The 26,916-nt window shown below is 44.3% G+C and overlaps 1 protein-coding gene across 6 annotated transcripts in view; it reads right to left on the bottom strand.

Annotated features, from left to right (window-relative positions):
- TBC1D5 (TBC1 domain family member 5) overlaps positions 1–26,916 on the bottom strand; it is a 741,959-nt gene that overhangs the window by 146,105 nt on the left and 568,938 nt on the right. For all 6 annotated transcript variants that reach the window (XM_073677953.1, XM_073677948.1, XM_073677951.1 and 3 more), the window contains 2 exons: positions 8,462–8,547; positions 2,394–2,683 (listed from right to left, as the gene is read on the bottom strand). In XM_073677953.1, coding sequence (XP_073534054.1) covers positions 2,394–2,683; positions 8,462–8,547 — 376 coding nt within the window. The remainder of the gene's footprint in view (positions 1–2,393; positions 2,684–8,461; positions 8,548–26,916) is intronic.

A 26,916-nucleotide genomic window follows, 5' to 3' on the forward strand; every position in this document is an offset into this window, starting at 1 on the left:
CTTTGGCTTTATGTTTTGGGTCATTGTCCATCTGTAGTATGAAACGACAACCAATCAGTTTGGCTGCATTTGGCTGGATCAGAGCACACAGTATGGCTCTGAATACGTCAGAATTCATTCGGCTGCTTCTGTCCTGTGTCACATCATCAATAAACACTAGTGACCCAGTGCCACTGGCAGCCATGCATGCCCAAGCCATCATACTGCCTCCGCCGTGTTTTACAGATGATGTGGTATGCTTTGGATCATGAGCTGTACCACGCCTTCGCCATACTTTTCTCTTTCCATCATTCTGGTAGAGGTCGATCTTGGTTTCATCTGTCCAAAGAATGTTCTTCCAGAACTGTGCTGGCTTTTTTAGATGTTTTTTAGCAAAGTCCAGATCTAGCCTTTTTATTCTTGATGCTTATGAGTGACTTGCACCGTGCAGTGAACCCTCTGTATTTACTTTTATGCAGTCTTCTCTTTATGGTGGATTTGGATATTGATACGCCTACCTTCTGGAGAGTGTTGTTCACTTGGTTGGCTGTTGTGAAGGGGTTTCTCTTTACCATGGAGATTATTCTGCGATCATCCACCACTGTTGTCTTCCGTGGGCGCCCAGGTCTTTTTGCATTGATGAGTTCACCAGTGCTTTCTTTCTTTCTCAGGATGTACCAAACTGTAGATTTTGCCACTCCTAATATTGTAGCAATTTCTCAGATGGGTTTTTTCTGTTTTTGCAGCTTAAGGATGGCTTGTTTCATCTGCATGGAGAGCTCCTTTGACCGCATGTTTACTTCACAGCAAAACCTTCCAAATGCAAGCACCACACCTCAAATCAACTCCAGGCCTTTTATCTGCTTAATTGAGAATGACATAACGAAGGGATTGCCCACACCTGTCCATGAAATAGCCTTGGAGTCAATTGTCCAATTACTTTTGGTCCCTTTAAAAACAGGGTGGCACATGTTAAGGAGCTGAAACTCCTAAACCCTTCATCCAATTTTAATGTGGATACCCTCAAATGAAAGCTGAAAGTCTGAACTTCAACTGCATCTGAATTGTTTTGTTTAAAATTCATTGTGGTAATGTCTAGAACCAAAATTAGAAAAATGTTGTCTCTGTCAAAATATATATGGACCTAACTGTATATCTTTACATTAAAAGCTTCTCTGATGTTTTTTTTTATTTAAAGGAAACTTGACAGTATATTCATGTCATCCAAACCATGAGCAGCATGGATCAGGCACTGTCTCCATTATTAATCACATATGTCCCAAATAAGGTAATTAGTAGCTAGAAACTTTATATACAGTATATCATATACATGAGATCCCTAACAGCTCAAACATGGCTACAGGATTAAAGACAATCTAGAGAATTAACATGAAATATTTATTGAATCAAAAAAATTAAAACAACATACAAAGATTAAAAAACAGGGGAAGAAAATACTCCAACAAAGGGGAGGCACCAATACAGCTAAATTCCAGATGGTCAGATAGTATAGCCAGGTCAATAAGTAATGGCCATAGAGATGTCAAGATGATGTTATAGATATAATGGTATTACATGAAGGCATATAGAAAAGAGTACAACCTATATTATCCACATTAATATGTCACCATAGTCAAGGATATATTGCTTTATATAATAATATAAATAAAGTGATCAGTGCAAATGAATGGATATCAGACAAGCAATACATTTCCCCTGATATGTAAAATTGATGTAATACAGCCCATAGTATCTAGATAGATAACAGCCTATAGATGGTCCATAAAAATAATAGGTACATTACCTAGCAAGAGGAATAGAAAACCAGAGGAGGAAAGAGTGAAGTGACGGTCTTTCAACTCAACGCAGTTTCGCTAACGCTTCCTCCGGGGCTCTCTATTATTGCAGCCATATATGTGTCACTCTGTGGCGTCTCAGAGAAAACATACTTTGAAAAGCCGGCTGGGGACTCTATGTCTCAGATGACTAGTCCAAGGCAAGTCCCTGGTTGCTTACTCTCGCACCACTCCTCTAGAGTGACAGGGTTCTCCATAACCAAACATAGGAAAAGACCTGTCAGTCTTGGAGAGTGAGGTGGCGGGGAATCCAACAGGGACCCGCCTCTTGGACTAATTTTAACACATAGTCCCCAGCCTGCTTTTCAGATTACGTTTTCTTGGAAACGCTGTAGCGTAATATCGTAAGATATACATGGCTGAAATAACTTAATTCGAGCAGTATGAATCTCATGACAGGTTGTGTTTACCCTATGCGAAACCGAGACATAGTGGACCAATTAACAATTGTTGGATATACTGAAGTCTTTACGTTTTTTTTTCTTCATTTCATGCCAGGTTTTCGTATTTTTCAATAACATCAATAAGGAAAGTTGTTGTTTTTTTAAATCTGATTACCTTTGTTAAGCTGCACCGGCATGCTCTCCGATTTCATCATGCGCTGATTTTGTTGCATGTGTTGGGATGTTGAGGCTTGATGAGTAGATGGCTCCATGATTGTTTGAGTTGGCATAGCTGCTGTAAAACTAGCACTCACAGCACCATGGCTTGTGTTGGCGCTTGATGGTGAAGTCATAGGGTTCATAGACCCCCCAGTAGGGATGTTTGGCCCCATTAACTTCCGTCCAAAGTTAAGTATACTGCTAGACACTTTGTTTATATTGAGGGGAGCAGGTTTGGTGTTCACACTAGAAAAGAAAAAAGTGACAATTGATGGTTATACTGCGCATATTGAAAGCAAGCAGGACTACTTGGCACAAGACAACTAGTCTTCTAGTGATAATCTCCTGCTGATCTGATAAACCACTTACTTTATTGAAATAACAATACACAGCTTAGTACGTGATACATTACCGGAATCGGGGTTTATGTCCCTACATCATGCTGCTTTAAATATCAAAACCTGTTGACCGATTGCCACAAAATACATTCACCGTCTATCCACAGGATCGTCATCTGCCACCCCATTCAAACTCCTCCTCACTGTGGTTGTGTAACTCCTATTCTAGCAGCATGCCAGTACCAAGTGATCATACATTTATCACTTATCAGATAGATAGGTGACAAATAGTGATGAGCGAGCGTGCTCGTTTAACCATGTAACCGAGCATGCTCGGGTGCTTACCGAGTATCTTTTGCGTGCTCGTGTAAGGTGCCCCAGCGAGGTAGTCGTGGGCGAGCTGTAGCCCACTCTCGCTCTGGCACCCTACAGACAATACGTGTCCTCCCTCTGATGTGTGGCTGTGTATGTGGGGCTCTCCACTTACTTCAAACCATCCGATCGCGGCTGTCTCCAGGCAATTCTCTTCTGGGACCAGGGCAGCAATAAATTCAGAGGACACGAGGTTCTTAACCAGAACTTGAACTTTACTTGGGGAAGAGGAATATGTACAATATTTACAGGCAGATATAATGGATAAGGCCCGACAGGTTATCATCTCTCTCACAGGCGCTGGTAACTCCTTCAGCCCTGGTTCCCTCTTTAAGTGAAGCATCTCTGTGACTCTAATCTCTGGCCCAAGAGACTCTTCTGAAATACCAACAGTGATCTGGATCCGATATCTCTCCCCCACGTCTTAGCCTGGAGTCCTATTTATCTTCCTCTGCTTCCTGCAGACTAGAAGTGCCCCGGGTCCTCACTACCTTTGATGAGTTTCTCCGGCCGGCTAACAGGACTCTTGCTCTTGCGTAGGGAGACTTTCACACTGGTGATCCCACTGTCTGAGGGTATGGAGCTCCCGTCTACCCTAGCAGCCACATATAATAGCTGCCCGTACAATTCACTGTCCTATCTCTTACTGAAGAATCACTTCCTGATTCTAGAAACTAAACAGAGATTTTCCTAATGTGCCCACCCTCAGTGAGCTGTCATCACACAGCATTAACTCATCACTGTCTGTAACACTGCTAGCAGACTCAACCTGACATCTGCACCCAGGACAGTGGCATCTTGTGGCTGTTTACAGGTACTGCAGCCCAAAAGGAATTATGCCAGGAACAAGCTCTATATCACTCAAGGCTTGATCAGGGCACTAAGTTCCCCCTCTACTCTACTGACTGGACCACTAAGGCTAACCCCTTAGCTTGGTCTACCAACAGTTCAGAGAGGTCTGACTTCAGGAACACTTCCTTTAACTATCTCAGTGCCAAGGGAAGGCTACGCCCTTCCCCACTGTTACATTCCCCGACACTTTAATGTTGGTCATCCCTGACCACATTAAACAATCAACACAGATCAGCAGCTATGACATTATATCACTTTACTAGATTTACTAAAACATTTTAGTAAACGACTGGTCCTGAAAAACGTCTTCTTGAATGGGAGACCGGCCCTTCTCGGTTAAGGGCCCCGGAACAGCAGCTCAGGACAGTCCATTATCAACTTTTCAAAACTTTCTCGGGAGTACCGGTCCTTCTTGTTAAGGACCCTGGAAACACAGTGTCCATGTCAATATTTTTAAGACAGGCCAACACCTCAATAACCCCCAATCTCCTTCAAGGGCTGCATTCTGAGGCACACAGTCACAGGTAACACCCTGTGAGTCTCTTTCTTCTTGGCCCTAGCGGGGGTCACCGGTTCTTCCCGCTAGGCCGCAAGTCTTTTAGATTTGGAGGATATCCATCCTCAAGGTGTGCCTCAGCATTTTAAATTCCAGCAGAAAAAGGCGCAACAAGCGCAACAAAAGAAAAATAAAAAGTAAAAACAAAAAGAGCAGCTCTCCTGGGCACACAACTTTGGTGCTGCTTAAGGCCTTCCTGGCCTGGGAGGTAGGGGAACAGTCCTCCATATATATATTCTTTTTAACTTATTTCAACATGGGGCACTCCGCCCCCATTGGGAAACAGTCCCAGGAACAGGACCACATTTCGGTGGGTCCTAGTAGGAGAAGAGGTGAAAGGTCAACGGACCTTTTAGCCTACTAACTTCTTCCGGGCCTCCCGTCGCTCCTTCATGAAGGCGGCCCATGCTGCAGACGAGGGTGGCTTCCTCCATTTCCACGGATGATCGGGGTATCTGCTAGGCCCGGGGTCCTCGTCCGAGGACGTAGCACTGCCACAGCCGACCTGAGTAGGGCCGTAGCTGGTCACAGAAAAATGATGAACCTCCTGACTGGCACCAGCCTGAGTCTCTCTGGCAGTCCCTTGCTCAACTGCCTCAGCCCCTCCTGGGTGTTGTGGTGCCGACTCCTTCTCTGGCACCTCACTAAGGAAATCAGCTTCCTTGTCGCTTGCGACATCCTCCTCCTCGTCGCTTACAATTTCTCCCCACTGCCGCCTCCTAGGCTCCTCTGCTGGCATAGCACTGGCCTTAGGTGGGGACAGAAAGCCTTTTGGGGCTTCCCTAGCCCAGCGCTGCTTAGCCTCCCTCTTGGCCCTTCGCTGGAAGACTTCCCTGTCCTTCTCAAGGACATCCTCCCACTTGTATGGACGGGTGAGCGCAGCCGCATACCACCCCCTGGAACATTCGCATTTTACGAAGTGGACTATGTCCCCCACACGTAGATTGTGGAGAAAGTCAGGCAAGTAGTCGCGTTTGATAACCTCCCGAGTAACGAACATCTCGTGCCCGATCCACTCCTCCTCCAGGAATCCGTACCCCTCACGGATGTGAAACTCAACGACTCGTCCCCGAGTCTGGGAGTCCTCCACCGACTCTCTCCGTGCCGCGTTGGACCCTTCCAGCCAGCCTCTGAGGAAGGTGTCGGTCCATCGCCGCTTCTCTCGTGGCGTCATCGGGGGGTTGCGGGTAGTCCACCTCAGACTCCCGAGCTCGGCGTAACGTTTTGCCGAAGGGGTGTCGATGGCCTCCACTGCCAGCTGCCAGAAACTCTCTTGCGGGGCCCTCTTCCTGGGAGGCCTCGCCTCCGCCTCCGCACCACCCCTTTCAGGCCTAGGGGCCCCTGTCGCCGTGGAAGCTGTAGCGGCAGGCGCCTCAGGCGAAACCGGCCGCTGGGGTATAGGCTGCTCACCTCCGTCAGGCTCCGATGCAGCTGTTGCTCCGACCCCACCAGAATGTTCTCCACCCTCGGCCGAGGGGGACGGGTCTTCCGGCATCCGGCTCCAGCACCACATGCGGACCTCATGGATAAGCAGGCCCAGTTCCGGATCGGGCCTAGTGGACCACTTTACAGCCACTGGGGGTAAAGACTCACGGGCGGCATCCGCGAGCGAGCGACTCTCGCTTGCAGCCCCTGGAGTACTCAGCTCTAGCATCTCTTCCTCGGCGCGCATTCCAGACAGGTCATCCGATCCTCCGGTTGCCATCTTCGCAGAGCATCCACCGCAGCACCTCCTTCCTCTCGTGTGCTGGACGGAAAATGGCGCTGGTCGCTTACCAGTGACGCGCGTCCTGCACGTCCAACTCCTCCTCTTCCTGGGCCGGCTTTCTGACGCGACCGCCGAGTCACTCGTCACTCTCAGCAGCTCCGCCTTCAGCCGCGCCCCTTCTCTGTGCGCGCTGATACTCACGGGGGCCGGACTTCACTTTACGCCGCGCCCTCTTCCTCACTGAACGTCCCATCCTGGGACGCATCTTCACTGCTGGGCCCATCCTTCTTTGGGCCGGAACTCGTAGGGGCTGGACATCTTTTCGCGCTCTCCGGCGCCGTCCACTCCCACAATAGGCGGTTCTTCTCCCAGACTTTACCGCCATTGTCACCATCTTGGAATCCATGCTTCGGGCCACCATCTTGGGCCGCATGCCTTCCAACACTTTCTCCTCAGTGTTCTGCGTCGGCTCTTCCCCGCTTTCTTCATGCGAGGAGCTCGCATCCTGCTGACTATGCCAAATGTAAGGTGCCCCAGCGAGGTAGTCGTGGGCGAGCTGTAGCCCACTCTCGCTCTGGCACCCTACAGACAATACGTGTCCTCCCTCTGATGTGTGGCTGTGTATGTGGGGCTCTCCACTTACTTCAAACCATCCGATCGCGGCTGTCTCCAGGCATTTCTCTTCTGGGACCAGGGCAGCAATAAATTCAGAGGACACGAGGTTCTTAACCAGAACTTGAACTTTACTTGGGGAAGAGGAATATGTACAATATTTACAGGCAGATATAATGGATAAGGCCCGACAGGTTATCATCTCTCTCACAGGCGCTGGTAACTCCTTCAGCCCTGATTCCCTCTTTAAGTGAAGCATCTCTGTGACTCTAATCTCTGGCCCAAGAGACTCTTCTGAAATACCAACAGTGATCTGGATCCGATATCTCTCCCCCACGTCTTAGCCTGGAGTCCTATTTATCTTCCTCTGCTTCCTGCAGACTAGAAGTGCCCCGGGTCCTCACTACCTTTGATGAGTTTCTCAGGCCAGCTAACAGGACTCTTGCTCTTGCGTAGGGAGACTTTCACACTGGTGATCCCACTGTCTGAGGGTATGGAGCTCCCGTCTACCCTAGCAGCCACATATATTAGCTGCCCGTACAATTCACTGTCCTATCTCTTACTGAAGAATCACTTCCTGATTCTAGAAACTAAACAGAGATTTTCCTAATGTGCCCACCCTCAGTGAGCTGTCATCACACAGCATTAACTCATCACTGTCTGTAACACTGCTAGCAGACTCAACCTGACATCTGCACCCAGGACAGTGGCATCTTGTGGCCGTTTACAGGTACTGCAGCCCACAAGGAATTATGCCAGGAACAAGCTCTATATCACTCAAGGCTTGATCAGGGCACTAAGTTCCCCCTCTACTCTACTGACTGGACCACTAAGGCTAACCCCTTAGCTTGGTCTACCAACAGTTCAGAGAGGTCTGACTTCAGGAACACTTCCTTTAACTATCTCAGTGCCAAGGGAAGGATACGCCCTTCCCCACTGTTACACTCGTGTATATTTGATATAATGTTTTTGATACATTCTTGAGTACTTTGGTGGAAAGGTAGACAGGAGCCCTTATATGGACTCTCTGGATGAACATGTCCCAGTCTATCTGGTTTTAAATGTTTTTAATTCTGTAGTGTTGTTTCTGCTCTAATATGTTATAAATAAACTTTATTGATTGTTATTTGGTGATCCTGTATCTCTATATGCACACTTCTGCTTCTGATTAATTTATTTGTTATAACACGTGAGCCCTGTGCCCAATCAGCGCTAGCTTCACTGTCTCCGCCTTCGTACAAATCGAACAGGGCGAAGACGAATCAAGAGGAAGAAGATGAATCAAGAGGAAGTGAGAGATCAACCGCAGAACGGACTTCCTTGTGATGTTCAATTTGTCAGAAGGCGGGGACAGTGACGGCAGAGCTGATTGGGCGCCGGGCACCACGTGTCCTTCCACCACATCACAGCCCCGGGACCGCGAGTGCAGACACCGCTGGAACAGCATCGGCACGGGTGGTGAGTATAGGCTTTTTGATTTTATCTGGGACAAACGTTGGATATGAGAAGGGATTGCCAAGTAAAGGACAACTTCTTTAACTATATTATACGATAACTGTAAATCAGTTATAGACAGAGATACTGACCGTGACCTGTTCATCAAATCAAGTCCCCGTGCTCTATAGTAGTCTAGATTTTGATGGAACTGATAACTCATTGGTCTTGGATTTTTCTGTAAATTCAAAAAGAGAAATAAAAATCATGATACTTCCAAAAATTCCAATTGACTAATCAAATACAATTTTCATGTACTATTATGCTGTTTCTCCCCCCAAAAACCTCCCTTCTAACAAGACCACCTTGACCTTATAATGTACCTATATTTTCCCTTTACTTTAAGAGGCTCACCTTGTAGAAAACCATGTTTACTGCAACCTTGAGCATTTCTGTTCTATATGCCATATACGAAATTAATCATGCAATTCAAATTTATTAAAACAGTCAAAATTGTCATTTTACTCTATAATCATTTTGCACAAAGAGGTGTATTTTAAAAAAAAGCTTTCAAAAAGAAAAGAAGAGATGAATGCACCACCATCTTGATATTTTACAATGATAAATCAGCCTGAAATATGTGAAGTATAAATATTGTTTCCATACTTCAGAAGAATTATTAGCATTTTTCTAAACTGCTGCGGTATAAGGACTTACTTTCAAATAATCACAAAATAAAAAATCCTAACAACAGGAAACGTTCTACACGACTGCAAAGTCAATGACCCCTACTAAAATAAATTACATTAAAGTAACGTCAAGCCTATAATTATAAATCAAAAGTACAGCATTAACATGGTGCAAGCACGACATATACCTCTTTATGGTATGTGCATGACAGGTTTAAGACCCAGGCATTGTAACATTGAAGAAAGAATCAACCCAAAACTTACACATATTAATAAATCAGACATTAACCCCTTCACTAAGCAGTGATTTTCTGTTTTTATTTTTTCTTCCTTATCTTCCAAGAGCCATAACTTTTTTTTATTTTTCAGGTCAAATAGCCATATGAGGGTTTGTTTTTTGTGGGACTAGTTGGACTTTTGAATGACTTCATTCATATTATCATGCGATGCACTGGAAAGTGGAAAAAAAATCCTAGTGTGTTGAAATTGCAAAAAAAGTGCAATTCCACAATTGTTTTTTGTTTTTTTTATTTACCATGTTCACTATATGTTAAAACCGAGCTGGCAATAGGATTCTCCAGGTCAGTATGACTACGTTGATACCAAGCATGTATAATATTTTTTTATTTACCGGTAAGTGGTGAAAGTTTTTTTGAAAATGTATAATTTTTTTTTTGCTCATGTCACAATTTTTACGAGACTGTAACGATTTCATTTTTTGGGATATAGGGTTGGGTGAGGACTTATTTTTTGCACCCTGAGCTGACATTTTTACTGATACTATTTTGGGATAAATATGATGTTTTGATCTCCTTTTATTGCAATGTTGTATTAGCCCAAAATTGGCGGTTTTTTTTCCGTTACGCCATTTATCGTATTAATTTATTTTATATTTTTAAAGATCCGGACATTTATAAATGCAGCAATACCAATAATGCGTATTTTTTTTACTGTTTATTTTCAATGGGTCAAAAGGGGGGGTGATTTGAATTTTTGTGCTTTTCTTTATTTTTTTCACATTTTTAAAAACTTTTTTTTCAATTTACATTGTATTTAATAGTCCCCTTAGGGGACTTGAAGCTACGATCATCTGATCGCTTGTGCTATAGCAAAAAACATGATCTCCTAAGGGCCGGCATTCATAGAAGGATCAATGATAGGCATGAAGGTCATCAGTAGAGATGAGCGTTGTTCTACTCGAACTGTTCGCCAATCTCAAATTCGAGCTGTTTTGGGCGGTGTTCGAGCCGGTCGGCGAACACGAACAATTTGAGAAAAATTCGGCTGTTCGAGGTTATGTTCGATAACTGTTCGTGCACCAAAATCATAACTGGATTTTTTCTCAGTAATGATGAAAATTAATGTTAATACGCAGTTTGAGTGTACAGCGGGGCGGGGGGAGGGGCAGGGGATGGATCTCTGCAGGAACAATGAAGATCTCCATTTTTTTTTTCTCTTTCCCGCATTTACAGTGGGGAGGTGCAATCTGTCAGCCTATCAGCAGCGCACACACGGAGCGAAGTGCTTTTTTTCACACAAGCAAGGGCATGTGTGATTGGCAGTGTATGTCACATGTCCTTGCCCTATAAGACCAAGCCATTTTCCCCGTCGCCACCATTTTCTCACTGCTGCAGCTGCGTGTTAGACGGCACCGCTGTTGCTGTGTGCGCTATACCTTGTTAATTTCAAGCCAATTTTCACACAAATCTACAGATAGCTTGGGAGTAGGGAATAGTTGTGATTGCAGTCCTTTTAAGGACTAGGTTACAGCATTTCCTACGACTTTTATCAGGCAGGTCTGTGCTCTTAAATAGATAGATTGTGGGAGTAAAGACTAATTGTAATTGGAGTCCTTTTCAGGACTAGGTTACATCAGTTCCTATCAGTTTTTGCCAGGCAGGTCTGTGCCAGTGCTGTGCAAGTTTTTTTCACAGCATTTGGCTGAATCTAGCAAAGCTAATCCTTTTTGGCCTATTGCAGAGTGTGTTAGTCAGTGGAGTAGCCTATCTGTGTTGCAAGATATACCACCTGTGTATAGAATACCAATTTTTTTACTGCACCTAGTGAAGTAAAATCTTTTGGGCATAGCATCATTCTATTAGTCCATCTATACTGACCTCCATCAGGTTGCAAACTGAATATAATTTTTTTCTGCATCTAGCTCTGAAAAAATATTTGGGCTTCTAGCAGTGTGTGGGACTTGGTCTATTAGTCCATCTATACTGACCTCCATCAGGTTGCAAATTAAAAATAATTTTTTTCTTCATTTAGCTCTGAAAAAATATTTGGGCTTCTAGCAGTGTGTGGGACTTGTTCTATTAGTCCTTCTATACTGACCTCCAGCAGGTTGCAAATTGAATATAATTTTTTTCTGCATCTAGCTCTGAAAAAATATTTGGGCTTCTAGCGGTGTGTGGGACTTGGTCTATTAGTCCATCTATACTGACCTCCATCAGGTTGCAAATTAAAAATAATTTTTTTCTGCATCTAGCTCTGAAAAAATATTTGGGCTTCTAGCAGTGTGTGGGACTTGGTCTATTAGTCCATCTATACTGACCTCCATCAGGTTGCAAATTAAAAATAATTTTTTTCTTCATTTATCTCTGAAAAAATATTTGGGCTTCTAGCAGCGTGTGGGACTTGTTCTATTAGTCCATCTATACTGACCTCCATCAGGTTGCAAATTAAAAATAATTTTTTTCTGCATCTAGCTCTGAAAAAATATTTGGGCTTCTAGCAGTGTGTGGGACTTGGTCTATTAGTCCATCTATACTGACCTCCATCAGGTTGCAAATTAAAAATAATTTTTTTCTGCATCTAGCTCTGAAAAAATATTTGGGCTTCTAGCAGTGTGTGGGACTTGGTCTATTAGTCCATCTATACTGACCTCCATCAGGTTGCAAATTGAATAAAAAAATTTTCTGCATCTAGCTCTGAAAAAATATTTGGGCTTCTAGCGGTGTGTGGGACTTGGTCTATTAGTCCATCTATACTGACCTCCATCAGGTTGCAAATTAAAAATAATTTTTTTCTTCATTTAGCTCTGAAAAAATATTTGGGCTTCTAGCAGTGTGTGGGACTTGTTCTATTAGTCCTTCTATACTGACCTCCAGCAGGTTGCAAATTGAATATAATTTTTTTCTGCATCTAGCTCTGAAAAAATATTTGGGCTTCTAGCGGCGTGTGGGACTTGGTCTATTAGTCCATCTATACTGACCTCCATCAGGTTGCAAATTAAAAATAATTTTTTTCTGCATCTAGCTCTGAAAAAATATTTGGGCTTCTAGCAGTGTGTGGGACTTGGTCTATTAGTCCATCTATACTGACCTCCATTGGGTTGCAAATTAAAAATAATTTTTTTCTTCATTTATCTCTGAAAAAATATTTGGGCTTCTAGCAGCGTGTGGGACTTGTTCTATTAGTCCATCTATACTGACCTCCATCAGGTTGCAAATTAAAAATATTTTTTTTCTGCATCTAGCTCTGAAAAAATATTTGGGCTTCTAGCAGTGTGTGGGACTTGGTCTATTAGTCCATCTATACTGACCTCCATCAGGTTGCAAATTAAAAATAATTTTTTTCTGCATCTAGCTCTGAAAAAATATTTGGGCTTCTAGCAGTGTGTGGGACTTGGTCTATTAGTCCATCTATACTGACCTCCATCAGGTTGCAAATTGAATAAAAAAATTTTCTGCATCTAGCTCTGAAAAAATATTTGGGCTTCTAGCGGTGTGTGGGACTTGGTCTATTAGTCCATCTATACTGACCTCCATCAGGTTGCAAATTAAAAATAATTTTTTTCTGCATCTAACCCAGCCAATAGTTTTGGCCTAATACCACAGTTTGGCCACTCAGCTCTGCTCGGTTACCATCCATTGTTTTTTTGTGCAAACAACTCCAGAGTTGTGAATTAGTTAACCACCAAAATGAGTGGAAAAAGGCCTGCTGCTGGTGGAAAGGGGAATAGGCGTGTTGGGAAGGGGAAAAAAGGTTGTGTCCGTGGGGTAGGTGCAGAAGAAAGACCATCTTCCAGCCAAACTAAAATGTCTACTTCTTTTAGCGGACAATGTGATAAGATCCCTTTCTTACGGCCACGCCAATCGCTACAAATTCCAGATGAGGCACAAAAACAGCAGGTGCTTCAACGGATATCAAGTGCTCCTTTAAGTGGGCTCTCCTCCACATCAACTTCAACATCACAAATACTCCAGTCCTCAAAGGAGTCACCCCAATCGCACTTGCTTCCTCACAGCTACCAAATCTCCAGCTGCCCGTCTGAGTATGAGGTAGAACAGATGGTTGAGTCTGCAGAGCTGTTTACTCATACTATAGCCTGGGAATCAGAGGTCGACTCCAGCGCTTCTGTGAATCCAGACGAGGAAATGATCTGCACTGATGCCCAGAATCTTTATGAGTCGGATCCAGGACCAGACGCAGAAGGTTCTGACCATAATGTAGACCCTCATTCCCAAACTGTAACTCCTGTTGGTGGAGACAATGAGGAAGACGATGATAAGACTCAAATACCTGATTGGAGCGACAACTTTAGTTTTTTGTCAGGGCAGGAACAGGTTGGCTCTGAGGACGACGGGTGTGATAACGCACAGGGTGATGATGATGAGGTCGGAGATCCCACTTACTGTCAACCCACAGTCAGCCAAGAGATGAGGTCAGCAGAGGAGGTGGAGGAAGATGCTAGTGACGACGAGGTCAGGTTGCGCCTTCCTGGACAGAGACGTAGTACTGGAAGCACGTCAACAACTGCATCCTCAAACACAACTCTGCCTCTCACCACAAGTCGTGGTGGCTCTTCAGGTCGCATGGGTGCTAAGCCTTGCATAGCCTGGGCATTTTTTCAGATCGATAAAGATGACCCAACTCGTGTTATCTGTAACATTTGTCAGCAAAAGCTAAGTAGAGGCCAAAAAATACATAGTTTGAGTACTTCATGCATGAACCGGCACATGGACATGAAGCATAAGTTGCAGTGGGAAGCTCAGTGTGCTACAATGCGGTCTAGCCGGCCGGGCCAACCACCGTCTGCCATATCTTGTGCATCCGCGGCCTCTTCATCCTCTGTGACTGGGGGGACAGCAGTCACACCTGTTTTGGGGCGCAGACCTGCCACCTCTTTACCCGCAACAGCCAGCGTGATTGGCAGGTCATCATTTTCTTTGGAGGTGGTAACACCAGCTGGTCTTGAGCGCTGTCCGACATCGATAGCACCACCTTTGGATCAAGGCAACCTAACATGTCCGCCTGCATCTTCCTCACAGACCGGCAGTTTGCCGGGGACACCCTTATCAACCCCGTCTAAGCACAATAGCCAGCCCTCGGTCCCTCAGATGTGGACAAGTAAAAGACCATTTCCTCCTAGCCATGAGAAAGCTAAGAGGTTGAATTTCACCATCTGCAAGCTCTTGGCTACAGAAATGCTGCCTTTCCGCCTGATGGACACAGAGGATTTTCGAGACCTTATGTCCGTCGCAGTGCCCCAGTACCAGATGCCCAGTCGGCACTACTTCTCAAAGAAAGGTGTGCCTGCGCTCCACCAGCATGTCGCACACAACATCACCGCTTCTTTGAGAAACTCTGTGTGTGACAGGGTGCATTTCACCACAGACACTTGGACGAGTAGGCATGGACAGGGGCGTTACATGTCGCTGACTGGGCACTGGGTAACTATGGTGACAGCAGGACAAGGGGCTGCTGTCCAAGTCTTGCCGTCCCCACGAGTTGTGCGTCAATCCTCTTTATGTCAAAGTTCCACCACTGCTTCTGCTTCCTCAACCTCCTCTCGGTCTTCCACCTGCACCCAAAGCCTGTCTGGTCATGCCACAAGCTTTCTAACTGCGCAGAAGGGATCCTGCACACCTCCTTACTATGCTGGCAGTAGGGCTCAACGTCATCAGGCGGTTTTTACATTGAAATGTCTGGGAAATGTGAGTCACACAGCTGAGGAGTTGTGGTCAGCTCTGGAGAACCAATTTCATGAATGGTTGTCTCCACTGGACCTGAAACCAGGGAAGGCCGTGTGCGACAATGCTGCAAACCTGGGTGCGGCCCTTCGCCGGGGCAATGTATGGCTCACGTGTTGAACCTGGTTGTACAGCAATTTTTAGCCCACTATCCCAGACTAGATGGCCTTCTGCAGAGGGCACGGTCGCTGTGTGCTCACTTCCGCCGTTCGCATCCCGCAGCTCAGCGACTTACATCTCTACAGAAGTCGTTGGGCCTGCCACTTCACCGGCTAAAATGCGATGTGCCTACCCAGTGGAATTCAACTCTGCACATGTTGCAGCGACTGTGGCAGCACCGACAAGCCCTGGTGCAATACGTTCTGACGTATAGCCTGGGCCAACGAGATTCAGAGGTGGGGCAAATCACGCTGGAGGAGTGGTCTCAGATCAGGGACCTATGCACCCTTCTGCACAGTTTTGAAATGGCGACGAAGATGTTTAGTGCTGACGATGCCATTATCAGCATGACTATTCCGGTGATTTACATGCTGGAGCACATGTTAAACAGAATTCGGAGTCAGGTGGTGGCACAAGAGGAGGTGGAGGAAGTAGAGGAGGAGGAGTTGTATGCGGAAGGGCTAACATCTGCAAGGTCCAGACGGTCGGCAGCACCAAGGCGGCAGGCATGTGAGGGTGGGGGAGATGGTTTTACCAGGGCGCATGGTAGCAGCCAAACTAGTGAGGAAGGTGCAGGAGCCCAGGAAGAAGTGGAGGACGAACTGATGGAAGACTCATCAGATGAGGGAGACCTTGATCACATTTCTGTTGTGCGAGGTTGGGGGGAGAGGACAGAGGAAGGAAGCATGATTGTTACCTCGCCACCAACACAACAGGGACTTGGTGCTCCTGGATGCGCAACACACGAGTGCCTTCTTGCTGCACTACCTGCAACATGACCCTCGAATTGTGAGAATTAGAAATAATCCTGACTACTGGGTTGCCACACTGTTAGATCCCCGGTACAAAAGTAAATTTGCAGAAATTATTCCTGCCATAGAAAGGGATGCACGCATGCAGGAGTATCAGCAGAGACTGTTGCAGAATCTTACATGTGCTTTTCCACAAAATACCAGTGGTGCACGTAGTGAATCTCACAGTTCCAACTTGCCAACCGTGGGACCGTCAAGTGTTCAGCACTCAAACCGTGAACGAACCACAGTATCTGCTGGTAACATCAATTTTGCGGAATCATTTCACCACTTTTTTAGCCCATCCTTTGCAAGGCCACAGGAGACAAGAAGTCTGACACATAGTCAACGCCTAGAGACGATGGTACAGGAGTATCTCCAAGTAAACATTGAAGCCACGACTGTGTCACTGGACCCTTGCTCTTTTTGGGCTTCCAATCTGGATAAATGGCCGGAGCTAGCCACTTACGCCTTGGAGATCTTGTCATGCCCCGCAGCCAGCGTTCTGTCTGAACGTGTGTTCAGCGCTGCTGGTGGTGTGCTGACAGATAAGCGCACGCGGCTCTCCACTGATAATGTAGACAGACTCACGTTCATAAAGATGAACAAATCATGGATCCGAAACGACTTTTCTACCCCTGTGTCATCCTGGGGAGAGTAAAAGCTTGATGATTGGTTAAAATCACCCTACCAACCGTTTTAAGCTTTCAAATTACTAATCATGTTTATCTGTATCTTGACTGGAAAATAATTTGGGCTTTGTAGCAGTGTGCAGCACTGATCCTATTAGGCCATCTATACTAAAGCTTCACCAGATTTAAAATTAAAAATAATTTTTAGCTGCATCTAGCCCGGAAAATAATTTTGGGGCTCCGAGATGCGCAAGGCACATAAGTGCCTTCTTGCTGCACTACCTGCAGCATGACCCTCATATTGTCAGAATTCGAAGTAATCATGACTACTGGGTTGCCACACTCTTAGATCCCCCAAACTTTTCGATCAACCTTTTCATTTTAATAAAGACCAAAAAAATGGTCATTTTTGAAATTATAAGCATTAGCAGGTTGTTAGAAACTGAAATCAAACAGTTTTCAACTCAAAACTTTATTCTAGGTGATGTTACATTTTCACATAGGACCCCTTGTTCGAAAGGAGCTTCTGAACTCTCTCGTCCATTGAATTTGTCAGGTTTTGGATGGTTTCTGCTTCAATTGTTTTGCATGAGGACAGAATACCCTCCCAGAGCTGTTGCTTAGATGTGAACTGCCTCCCGCCATCATAGACACTCCTTTTAATGATGCTCCAAAGGTTCTGAATGGGGTAGAGGTCAGGGGAGCATGGGGGTCACACCATAAGTTTGTCCCCTTTTATGCCCATATCAGCCAGAGATGCAGATGTTTTATGTGCAGCATGAGATGGTGCATTATCATGCAGAAAAATGATCTTGCTGTGAAATACACGGTTCTTCTTCTTGAACCATGGCAGGAAGTGCTGTTTGAGAAAATCCACATACATTATGGAGTTCATCTTTAGCGCCTTCAGGGATCCTAAAGGGGCCGACAATCTCTCTCCCCATGATTCCAGCCCAAAACATTACTCCACCTCCTCCTTGTTGGCGCTGTAGCCGTGTTTGCGTGGGGTGTCCATCAACCAGCCATCCTCCACTCCATCCATCTGGACCATCGAGCGCTGCACGGCACTCATCCGTGAACAAAACAGTTTTGAAATCAGTCTTCATGTAATGTTTGGCCCACTGGAGCCGTTTCTGCTTGTGTGAAGTGGATAGAGGAGGTCGACAGGATGGCGCATGCACAGCTGCAAACCTCTGAAGGACCCTGCATCTTGTTGTTCGGGGGACGTTGGAGGCACAAGCAGCTTCAAAAACTTGTCTGCTGCTATGACAAGGCTTTTTTGCCGCTGCTCTTTCAACCTGACGTAATTGCCTGTAGGAAAGAGTCCTCAATTTGCCCTTATCAGCACGCACACGTGTGTACTGTGAATCAGCTACATACTTCTTGATTGCCAAGACACTTCATCCTGATCATCGCACAATGTTGATTGTAGTCATGCCTTGACCTAAACACTCCACAATTTGTTGCTTCTCAGCAGCCGACACATCCTTTTTCTTTCCCATTTTGGCAGAAAATGTAGGCTGCTTAATAATGTGAGAGAGCCTTCTTAAGTAGTCTTGCCTTTCATTGGACACACCTGCCAAACTAATTAGCACAGGTGTCTGCAATTGCTTACAGTGATATAAAGAGCCCTGACACACATCACCATCAATGAGTTTAACTGACAAACAAACAAATTCTTCCCTTATCACTCCTAAACACTTTTTGTATAATAATTTGGAACGCAGTGTACATGTGCTTTTCCACAAAACACCAGTGATTCACGTAGTGAATCTTACAGTTCTAACTTGCCAACCGTGGTCTGTATGGAGTTATTCAATAAAGGGCCCAAAATTAAGATAACATAGATGGGAGAGGTCTCTATGAATAGGAATTCCTAAGTATTTGATACCCTGTGAGGGCCAGGCAAAGGGAAAGTTGGACTGGATGGAATCCTATATGGATTTGGGGAGGGAGACATCGAGGGCCTCAGACTTCGCTGCATTGATTTTAAAATTTTACCATGTAACAAAGTGATCTATTTCAGCCATAACAGCATGGATGGATATATGTGATTGAGTGATATATACTAGGACATCATCAGCAAATAGAGAGCACTTGTACTCGGTGCCTCCCACCTCAATCCACCTAATATTGGGGTTATGGCGAATTGATGAGAGCAGGTGCTCCGTCACTAGGATGTATAAGAGAGGGGACAGAGGACATCACTGCCTTGTCCCATTGGTGATTGTGAAAGGTGATGAAAATGTTCTGACGCACCCCCTGGGCCTTGGGACACCCGGAGCCGGACCCTTTTTGGTGGATGCTGGTGGTTGTAGTCTTCGTGGCGGCGACCCAGTTCCGTGGCTCAGGGCGGTCAAACCAGTGGCGGAACTATTTATGTGGTTTTCATGTTTAAATGTCCGACTACGCCACCCGTGGATTGCGGTCAGAGTGAACCGCCGCTACAGGGCAGACCACTGAGGCTGGTGTTGTGGGTGCAGCAGAGCGTAGCATAACTCCCCACGGGAGGAGTATAGCCTCAGGGCAGTGTATGCGGAGGATGGGGGTGATGGTGCAGGGCAGCAGCAGTAACGACACGGAGTCAGTGATGCAGTTCAGGGCCTTTACTCACAGTTCTTATTATCCAGACCACGTCTGCAGGTAACGGCTGCCCACGTCGTACTGTGCTCACCAGGTGAGGGGCTCAGACAACTCCCAGATAACTTTGGAGCACTTCACAGGACCCCCTTTGTGTGTCCTTTGTCTGGCCTTTCTTACCAACACTTCTGTCCGGCTGCCTCGGGCCTCCTCTTGGTAAACTTGGCGCCAGTTTCCCTGACCCTATGTGGTGCCTTCCTAGCGGGTGTAGCGAGGGGCTGCGCCACATAAAATGTCAGAGCCTCCGGTTTCTAGCTGAGGGTCGTTTCCTGCCTCCACTAGTTCGGGGACCGGTCTCCCCCTTTGGCCTGACCCCTCCACGCAGGTGGATTCGGGCGTGCGGTGGCGACTCGCCCGTCCGCACCCCTGGGATCCCTTCATTCCTCGTTCCTGGAGCCTTCTCCGCTCCTCTTCCTTCCTTCTCCCTCTTCCAGGCCTGGGCCTCTGTTACTAGGCCCGCCTCCGGAGCAGAGCTCATGCAGAGCCCCTGCTCCCTGCCACTTCTGCTCAGACTTCTCTGCACTGAACTAAGATGGTGCCCACCTTTTATACTCCCTTCTCAATGCACCCAGGAACTGCTTCCTCCCTGCTCCTGCACTACAGGGTTCCCCTTCCTCAGTGTTCCCTCCCCCCACTCCAGCCAGGGACAGGGACTGTCGTGCCCATCTCAGGGGCATATTGGTCGCCCTGCCCCACGGCAATGTGGTGTAATGCATGCAGGTGTCGGGTCCTGATCCACACTCCATCCTTACCTGAGAGTGAGATATCACACCTCTGGGTGAGGTGCAATACGTCTTTAGCAACCGAGCCCTCAGGGTGCTACAGTTCCATTTATCTTCAGCCTAGGTGACGTATTGCAATACAGGGCCGTGATTTTGGCTATAAAAGGGTCCCCTAGACCCCTACCCCAAGCTTTTTAAGAGAATCATATATGGCGTGCCAGGAGACTCTATGGAATGCTTTCTCAGCATCCAACGAGAGTATCTAATTACAAATTTTTAACTGCATCTAGCCCAGGAAATACTTTGTGCCTAGTAGCAGTGTCTGCTAGTAAGCGGATTATCCCGGCTGTTAAGCAAGCTGCACCACCTGTAGTTTAGACACTTAATTTTTTCAAAGGAAATGCTTCGGGACCATGGGATACTTAGTGAAGAGCATCAGGAGGCACCCCAAGGCATAGGGGCTGGGACTGGCAGTAGGATGCCTTGCGGTGGACAGCCGAGCTCGATCCTTATAAAAGCTTTTTAACTGCAGCAGCTTTAGTGGACGCTACTGGAGCTGGAATTACCGCGGCTGCTGGCATGAGACTTGCCCTCCAATAGATCCTTGTAAATGGATTTAAAGTGTATTCATTCAAATTAGAGAGACAATTTAAATTAAAAAGCTTAGAGCTGCCTCCACCACAGGGGGGCTCGCTCGACCCACCAGCGGACAGGCACCAGTAATGGGAGAGGGGGGCTGGCCGTCAGGGTTCACTGCGGCTCTGGCACAAACCCGGCGACACGCAGGTGGCACGGGCAGGAGCGGACTGGCCGTGTCGGCTTCTCACTTTTTGGATTTTAGAAGGGCATGACATGCCTATATCTGTGTCTCCCCCTCCTTTTACTCCTCCACCTCTTTTATTTTCGCATGACTATATGTACTTGTCACTTTTCCATGTGTTAGTTATGTCTTCTGAGCAGTTTGTCAGCTTTTGGACACCTTTGAAGGTGTTTTCTATGTGTTTCTATGTGTTTTTGTTTGCCTGCCATTGGTTTTAACGGTGTTCGACGAACAGTTCGGCGAACACACGGGTGTTCGACGAACCGAACCGAACTCGAACACTACGGGGGTGGCTCAACACTACTTTTGATGTACAAGTACGTCAAAAGTCTTGAAGGGGCTAAAGGAACTAGAAGAAAATTTAAAAAAAAAATTGAGACATTTTGAAAAGTCACAAATTATGAATTAACCCTGAAAGGATAAGGACAACGAAGCCGACATTATCAGACAAAAAAAAAAAGACACAGATGAAACTAAGTGAACTAAAAAAAAAGTGCAATTAAATAATGGAAAAAGCGCAGATAGATAAAAGTCACTATACACACCCCACCATCCCCATGGGGCAGAAGGGGGTCCGTAGGGCCTTATAACGGTCAGGGACTCTAACAGTATCTTAGGGCCAGATCAATCATTCACCCCACAATTAGGTAGTGACAACCTGACCCCAATGTAGGTGAACCGTAAGTTCAAGAAGTCCAGGACACATCACTACTAAATCCATCTATAAGTACCCCAATAAACAATACACAGGCTAATAAATAATGGAGGATTTCTCAGACTCCTGGAAAATGTTGATATTTAATAACGGGTGCCGTGTGGAAGAATGGCATATTAAAGGATATATTTATCTTCTACATCCAGCATTTTACTCTTTGAGATATGAATTGCATAGCAAGTTAAACTTTAATAAAGCAGAACCTTTTAAGACATCAATCATGAATTCATTTTCCAGATCTACATATAATTAAGACAACCTGAGCGCTTGTAAGTAAATAACAACATTATTGACTGATTACAGATTAGAAGGTATTTGATAATATTACCAATGCAAATACCACCAGAGACCACTAGATGGCAGGCATAGTCTTTGTCTTTTCGGGATCCACAAAAAAACGGATCTTACTAGAAAACAGATTCCGAAGTCTAAGTGAAAAACTACTGAACAAACTTATATAAAGTAACACGGGAGCAGTCATGGACATGCACACGTATGCGCTGTGCGTTACAGATGTAAGTGCTCAGGCCACCTTTCTGTGCTGCATAGTGAGTAATGCCAGTTCACAATCAGCTAATTATTCATTGTTGTGGGTAATGGAGCACACAAGTGAATTGATGTCTGAAGGGCATTTCAGATGGTACGTATTCCCAATGGAAGCACTCAGGCAAGCAGCTGCCATATACTCTTCTACGTGTTCACACGCAGATTTTCCAATACGGATTTGTGTGCGGAAAATTCCCTGCATGTTACAGTAACAGCAAAGTGGATGAAATTTTAAGAAATTGCAACTAATGAAATTACTCTAAAAAATTAAGATTTTTTTTAAACGTGACAAAAATTGCTCTACAAAATAGAGAAATTTAAAAAAAATAATGAAACTACTTTAGTATTGCAATGTTTGTAAAAGTGTGATCTATGAAATTCTAATATTAATTACCCTTTATGGTAAATGGTAAAAAGACAAAAAAAAGAAATCAAAAGGCCTGAATTGCCATTTTATGGTCATTTTGCACAACCAAAAAATGTAATAGCAATGAAAGTGTTGTACAGTATGTTCTTCAAAATAGTAACAATAAAAGTTACAGCCCTCAAAAAGCTCTGTCAATATAAAAATAAATAAAAGGGAAAGTTACAAAAGTCTCAGGAAATGGCAACACAAACCAATTTTATATATATATATAAATCAGAACTTTTTAACCAGTACAAAACAATTACACAAGTTTGGTATTGCTGTCAGTCATCAAACTGACTTGAAGAATCATGTTGCTGCACAATGAAGACCATAAAAAAAACAAGGCATAATTGCATTTTTTCACCATTTTACCAGACAGGCAATGGTTTCCCACTTGAATAGTGTCATTAAAAAAAACAAGCCACAAAAAGTGACTCTTCAAAGAAGAGGAGGAAAAAGATAAAGCGCAAGAGAGAAAATTTGCTCGGTCATAAATGGGTTAAGATGTTAGGTTACCTGTGTCACATTTTTTGTGCACTTACAAAACTTTGATATAATAGATTGTTACAATGTCCAAAATCTGAATTATGTCTCAGGGCTGATGATCCATAACCATGATACATATAAATTCGATGCCAGTTATGGTGTTAATGCTGGTAAATGATAATCGTTATAAAATATATCCAAATATAAACCTGTAGCCTATTCTGTCAGGTGACCAATATAAGACCATACACTCCCTATAAGCACCAGAGGTTATGATTTCTATTCTCAGACAGAGCGTAGATATCAGGAAATGATGAGGAATGGAGACTCAACTTACTGATGAACTTAAAGGGAATCTGTCCCCAGGATTTGCTACCTTATTAAAGAGCAGTATAATGGCAATATATCACTTACTAGGCTGCTTGCTGTAGTTTTGATAAAATCATTGTTTTATTATAACTACAGGACTACTTGACCTGCTGCCAGGTAGACCAACCATGGAATCCCCCCATACTGATTGGCAGCTTTCTGCCTATGCACAGTGTACACAGCAAGCTGCCAATCAGAGGTGTGGGCGGTGTTATACAGAGCTCTGCATTCAGAGAACTGCTAGATCTGCAGCAGATAAAACAGTTTTTAATCAAAACTGCAGCACCCTGTGAAGTGATGCATTGCTGGAATCAGGGTCTCTGTCCCTACATGCTTCTCTTAGATGGGATCGCAATAACAAGTTCCCTTTAAGCTTCTCAAATTGGCTCACCAATGCAGTGCAATGGACGTCAAAATGCAACTGAATTAAAAAAATGTGTTCACCTCTAATAACTAAAAATTCTGTAGAGAGAAAATGTTTTTCATTGAAAACGGATGACATCCATCTCTTTAAGCATGATTTCACATATCCAACATTCACCTTCTGGACCAAACTGGCCACGAATTGGTGTCCTGACCCGAACTCAACATATAGAGGTACATATGAGGCTATGGAGTCCCTATCAAGAGACCAGTGACCCTTCCAGACATCGTGGTCCTTACTTGGACCGAAAACTTCAGGTGTGTGAAACTGTCCATTCTGGTCCCTTTTTGAATAAAAAAGAAGATCCATTGCCGATCCAGACATCATGGTCCTCAATCGGACAGTAAATTTTGGAAGTGTGAAACCAGCTTAACCCATGACATAGTCGTAACCCATCCTATGAATCGCATCTTGATCTTTTCACTTTATGGCCTCTGGACCATTATAGAATGACCATGTACAGGTCTGGGGAATATTAGAGCTCCTCTGTGAAGGTTTGTTCTGTTTAGGTGAATATTATTATTTTAGGAATTGCTCCCCTTACAAATAGAGGTAAAGCTGCCGTAAGTAGCAGAGCTGAGGGGAGATAAAGAAACCGTTATTCTGAATATTGAGCACTGGAGACAGGCTGCTATAAAATGGCTGACAGAAATTCTGCACAAATGGGAATATTTGGGGAATTTAACCATTTTTCCCCATTCCTGACCAGACACATTTTCATGTCTTTTCTCAAGTATACTTTTAATAACTCTAAAAAATGTTCTCATTCAGATAATCAAATGTAAAGAAAAAAAGGAAATATGTGTAAATTTTTCACTTTTTTTTTGTTTATTGACAACCATAAAGCATCGTTAAAAAAAACCCCAAAACATTACAAAGTGTGTTCCCATTTCCGTCAAAATGATTTTTATATAATGCACATGTTTTTTTTCCAACAAGGTTGTTGCGATTCTCACTGGTGGTGTGTCTTTTGATTTTTGTTTTATTGTATTTTTTTTTTTCCCGTTTATTTATTTTTTCATTTATTTCACACAGTGTGCCCCATATGAGTTCTTAAAAGATCTTTCAGGGGAATTTTAACATATTAATACATTCTTTTTATTATTGATTTCCTGTGTAACTTTGGCTGATTAATTAGCCCCAGTTACAGGGGAAAGTCAGCCTCCTGCTTGCGTAACAGAGCTGACTTTCCCAGGACTCAACAGCTCCTGCTCTCTCCCTACAAACAGAGATCACATCATCATTGGGTCTGAAGGAGAAAGCATGGTCAGTGATTCCTAATCGGGATACACAACGCTTGTTCAGCATTGTGTATACAGTGATCAGGATGGCAGAGATGGTAATAAACCAAGTTTGCCATCTCCGTGGGGAGTCTGGCTGTGTCTGATAGCCAACTCCCCATACAATGTCCTACAATTCCCTGCACAATGTCCTGTAAGCTGCATACTTTGCCTTAACATTTTAGAATGTCAGTGCAGAATAAAGTGCAGATCACCAGGAGGTTTAAAGTCTACGGCATTATTGGGACTTCCGACTGTAAAGAGGTATACAATAATATACTGAGGAAAGTAAATCTTAGTACAGGTACAATGAAGGTAAATGTCCAGAGGGAAATCTTTAAATACACTGATGATCGGCAATAAAGGGTGTTGTCCAAATTTCAAAAATGTATCCCAGAAACAGCGCCATTCTTGTCCATAAACTGTGACTTGTATTGACACAGGCTAGGGTCATATACAAAGGTGGTGCTCTTTCTAGGGCAATATGATGACATTACAGCTCCTACAGAGATCGTCACCCAACTTTATGTTAGGAAAATCGGCAACGGGTCAGCAATACAAAACCTGGTAATGAAAATAGATCTGTCGTTATGGGAAGGATTAATGACGACCATTGTGGGAGTTGTAACAGGTGCCAAATTGGAAAAGATGGCTAAAGGGGACTCAAGGCTTCACATTTGTACGGCTGCAGAGGCAATGTCATTGTTTGACTTCATAAACTTGTTCTACTGCCTCGTACTTCCAGTGACGGTGCTGGCAGGATACCTAGATGTATCAGAACGCGAACAAGCAAACAGTACAATAACTGGTGAATGAATGAATGAAGAAAAGACTTTGGCTGCAGACAGCCTGGCGCATTTCCAGGCCGTATATATTCCTCTTTTCTATATTAATAATAAGCGGGCAGCTCTTAATGAAGACAAAACTGTTAGTATCAATTTCTGCAAACTGGAGTAAAAAAAAAAAAAAAATAATAGAGAAAAAAGAAGACAAGGCGGCGGTGTTTTCTAAAACCACATAAAGTCTAAGCTCTCTCAATTCTCAGGATTAAGCGTCTTGTTATTGAAAACAATGAGCAGATAGATCATATGGTGCACATGTGTTTTCAAAGGATTGACAAGCAATTCAGGACGAGAAACACAGATCTGCCATCTAAGTGCTCACATCCATTATTAGGAATAATGATCCTACCTGAATATATGAATAAGATACAAGTATTACTTCAGCAGGGCAATTTACATTCCTGTGAGGTTTGCTGGTATTAAAATGAGCTGTTTACAGTATGGGGAGATTAAAAAGTGCACTTGAAATGCAATTTTGAAGGTATAATGGAAATGTGAGAACAAAATTGAAGAATTATTTCTTGGAAATTTAAGATACAGAATAGTCCCATATTTTGAGTGCCAGCCCCCTGACAAGAGGACCGCCGTATTAACCCTTCTGTAAATTAATATTCTGTCACTACAAGGAGGTGAGTATTTTAATTATGAGACAGTCAAAAGTAGAGCGGATTGTGAGCTGAACTACATCTTAGGATTGTGTTAAAAATATTGCTCCTATTTTGCAGTTTGAAATTTGGAAATGTCTCTGTCATGAGACATACTACATACGAACACAGATGTCCCTCAGTCTTTAATGAATTAGTCACGCATTTCACATGACTGTTCCTTAAAACCAGCTTGATTAAGTCGGACATTAAAGAGGACATGTCACTTCCATAAATATGTATTATTTTTTTCACTTTTGTTGATGCCGCTGTTCTCCTCAATCTGAGATTGTTTTTTGTTGTGCCTGTTCCGATATCACCCCCTCTTTTTTGTATGTACATTTTGTCTTGTCAGCCAGGTTGGTGGTCTTCTACAAGGCAGTCCTTCTTGAGGACCACACACATTTAGCCAACAAGACTAGTTTCATATACAGGAAGAGGCAGTATCTCAGGAAAAGAGA

This window comes from Phyllobates terribilis, unplaced genomic scaffold (assembly GCF_046119375.1).
Source record: "Phyllobates terribilis strain yellow unplaced genomic scaffold, ASM4611937v1 Scaffold_4__5_contigs__length_816908805, whole genome shotgun sequence".
In the NCBI taxonomy this organism is placed as follows: Eukaryota; Metazoa; Chordata; class Amphibia; order Anura; family Dendrobatidae; genus Phyllobates; species Phyllobates terribilis.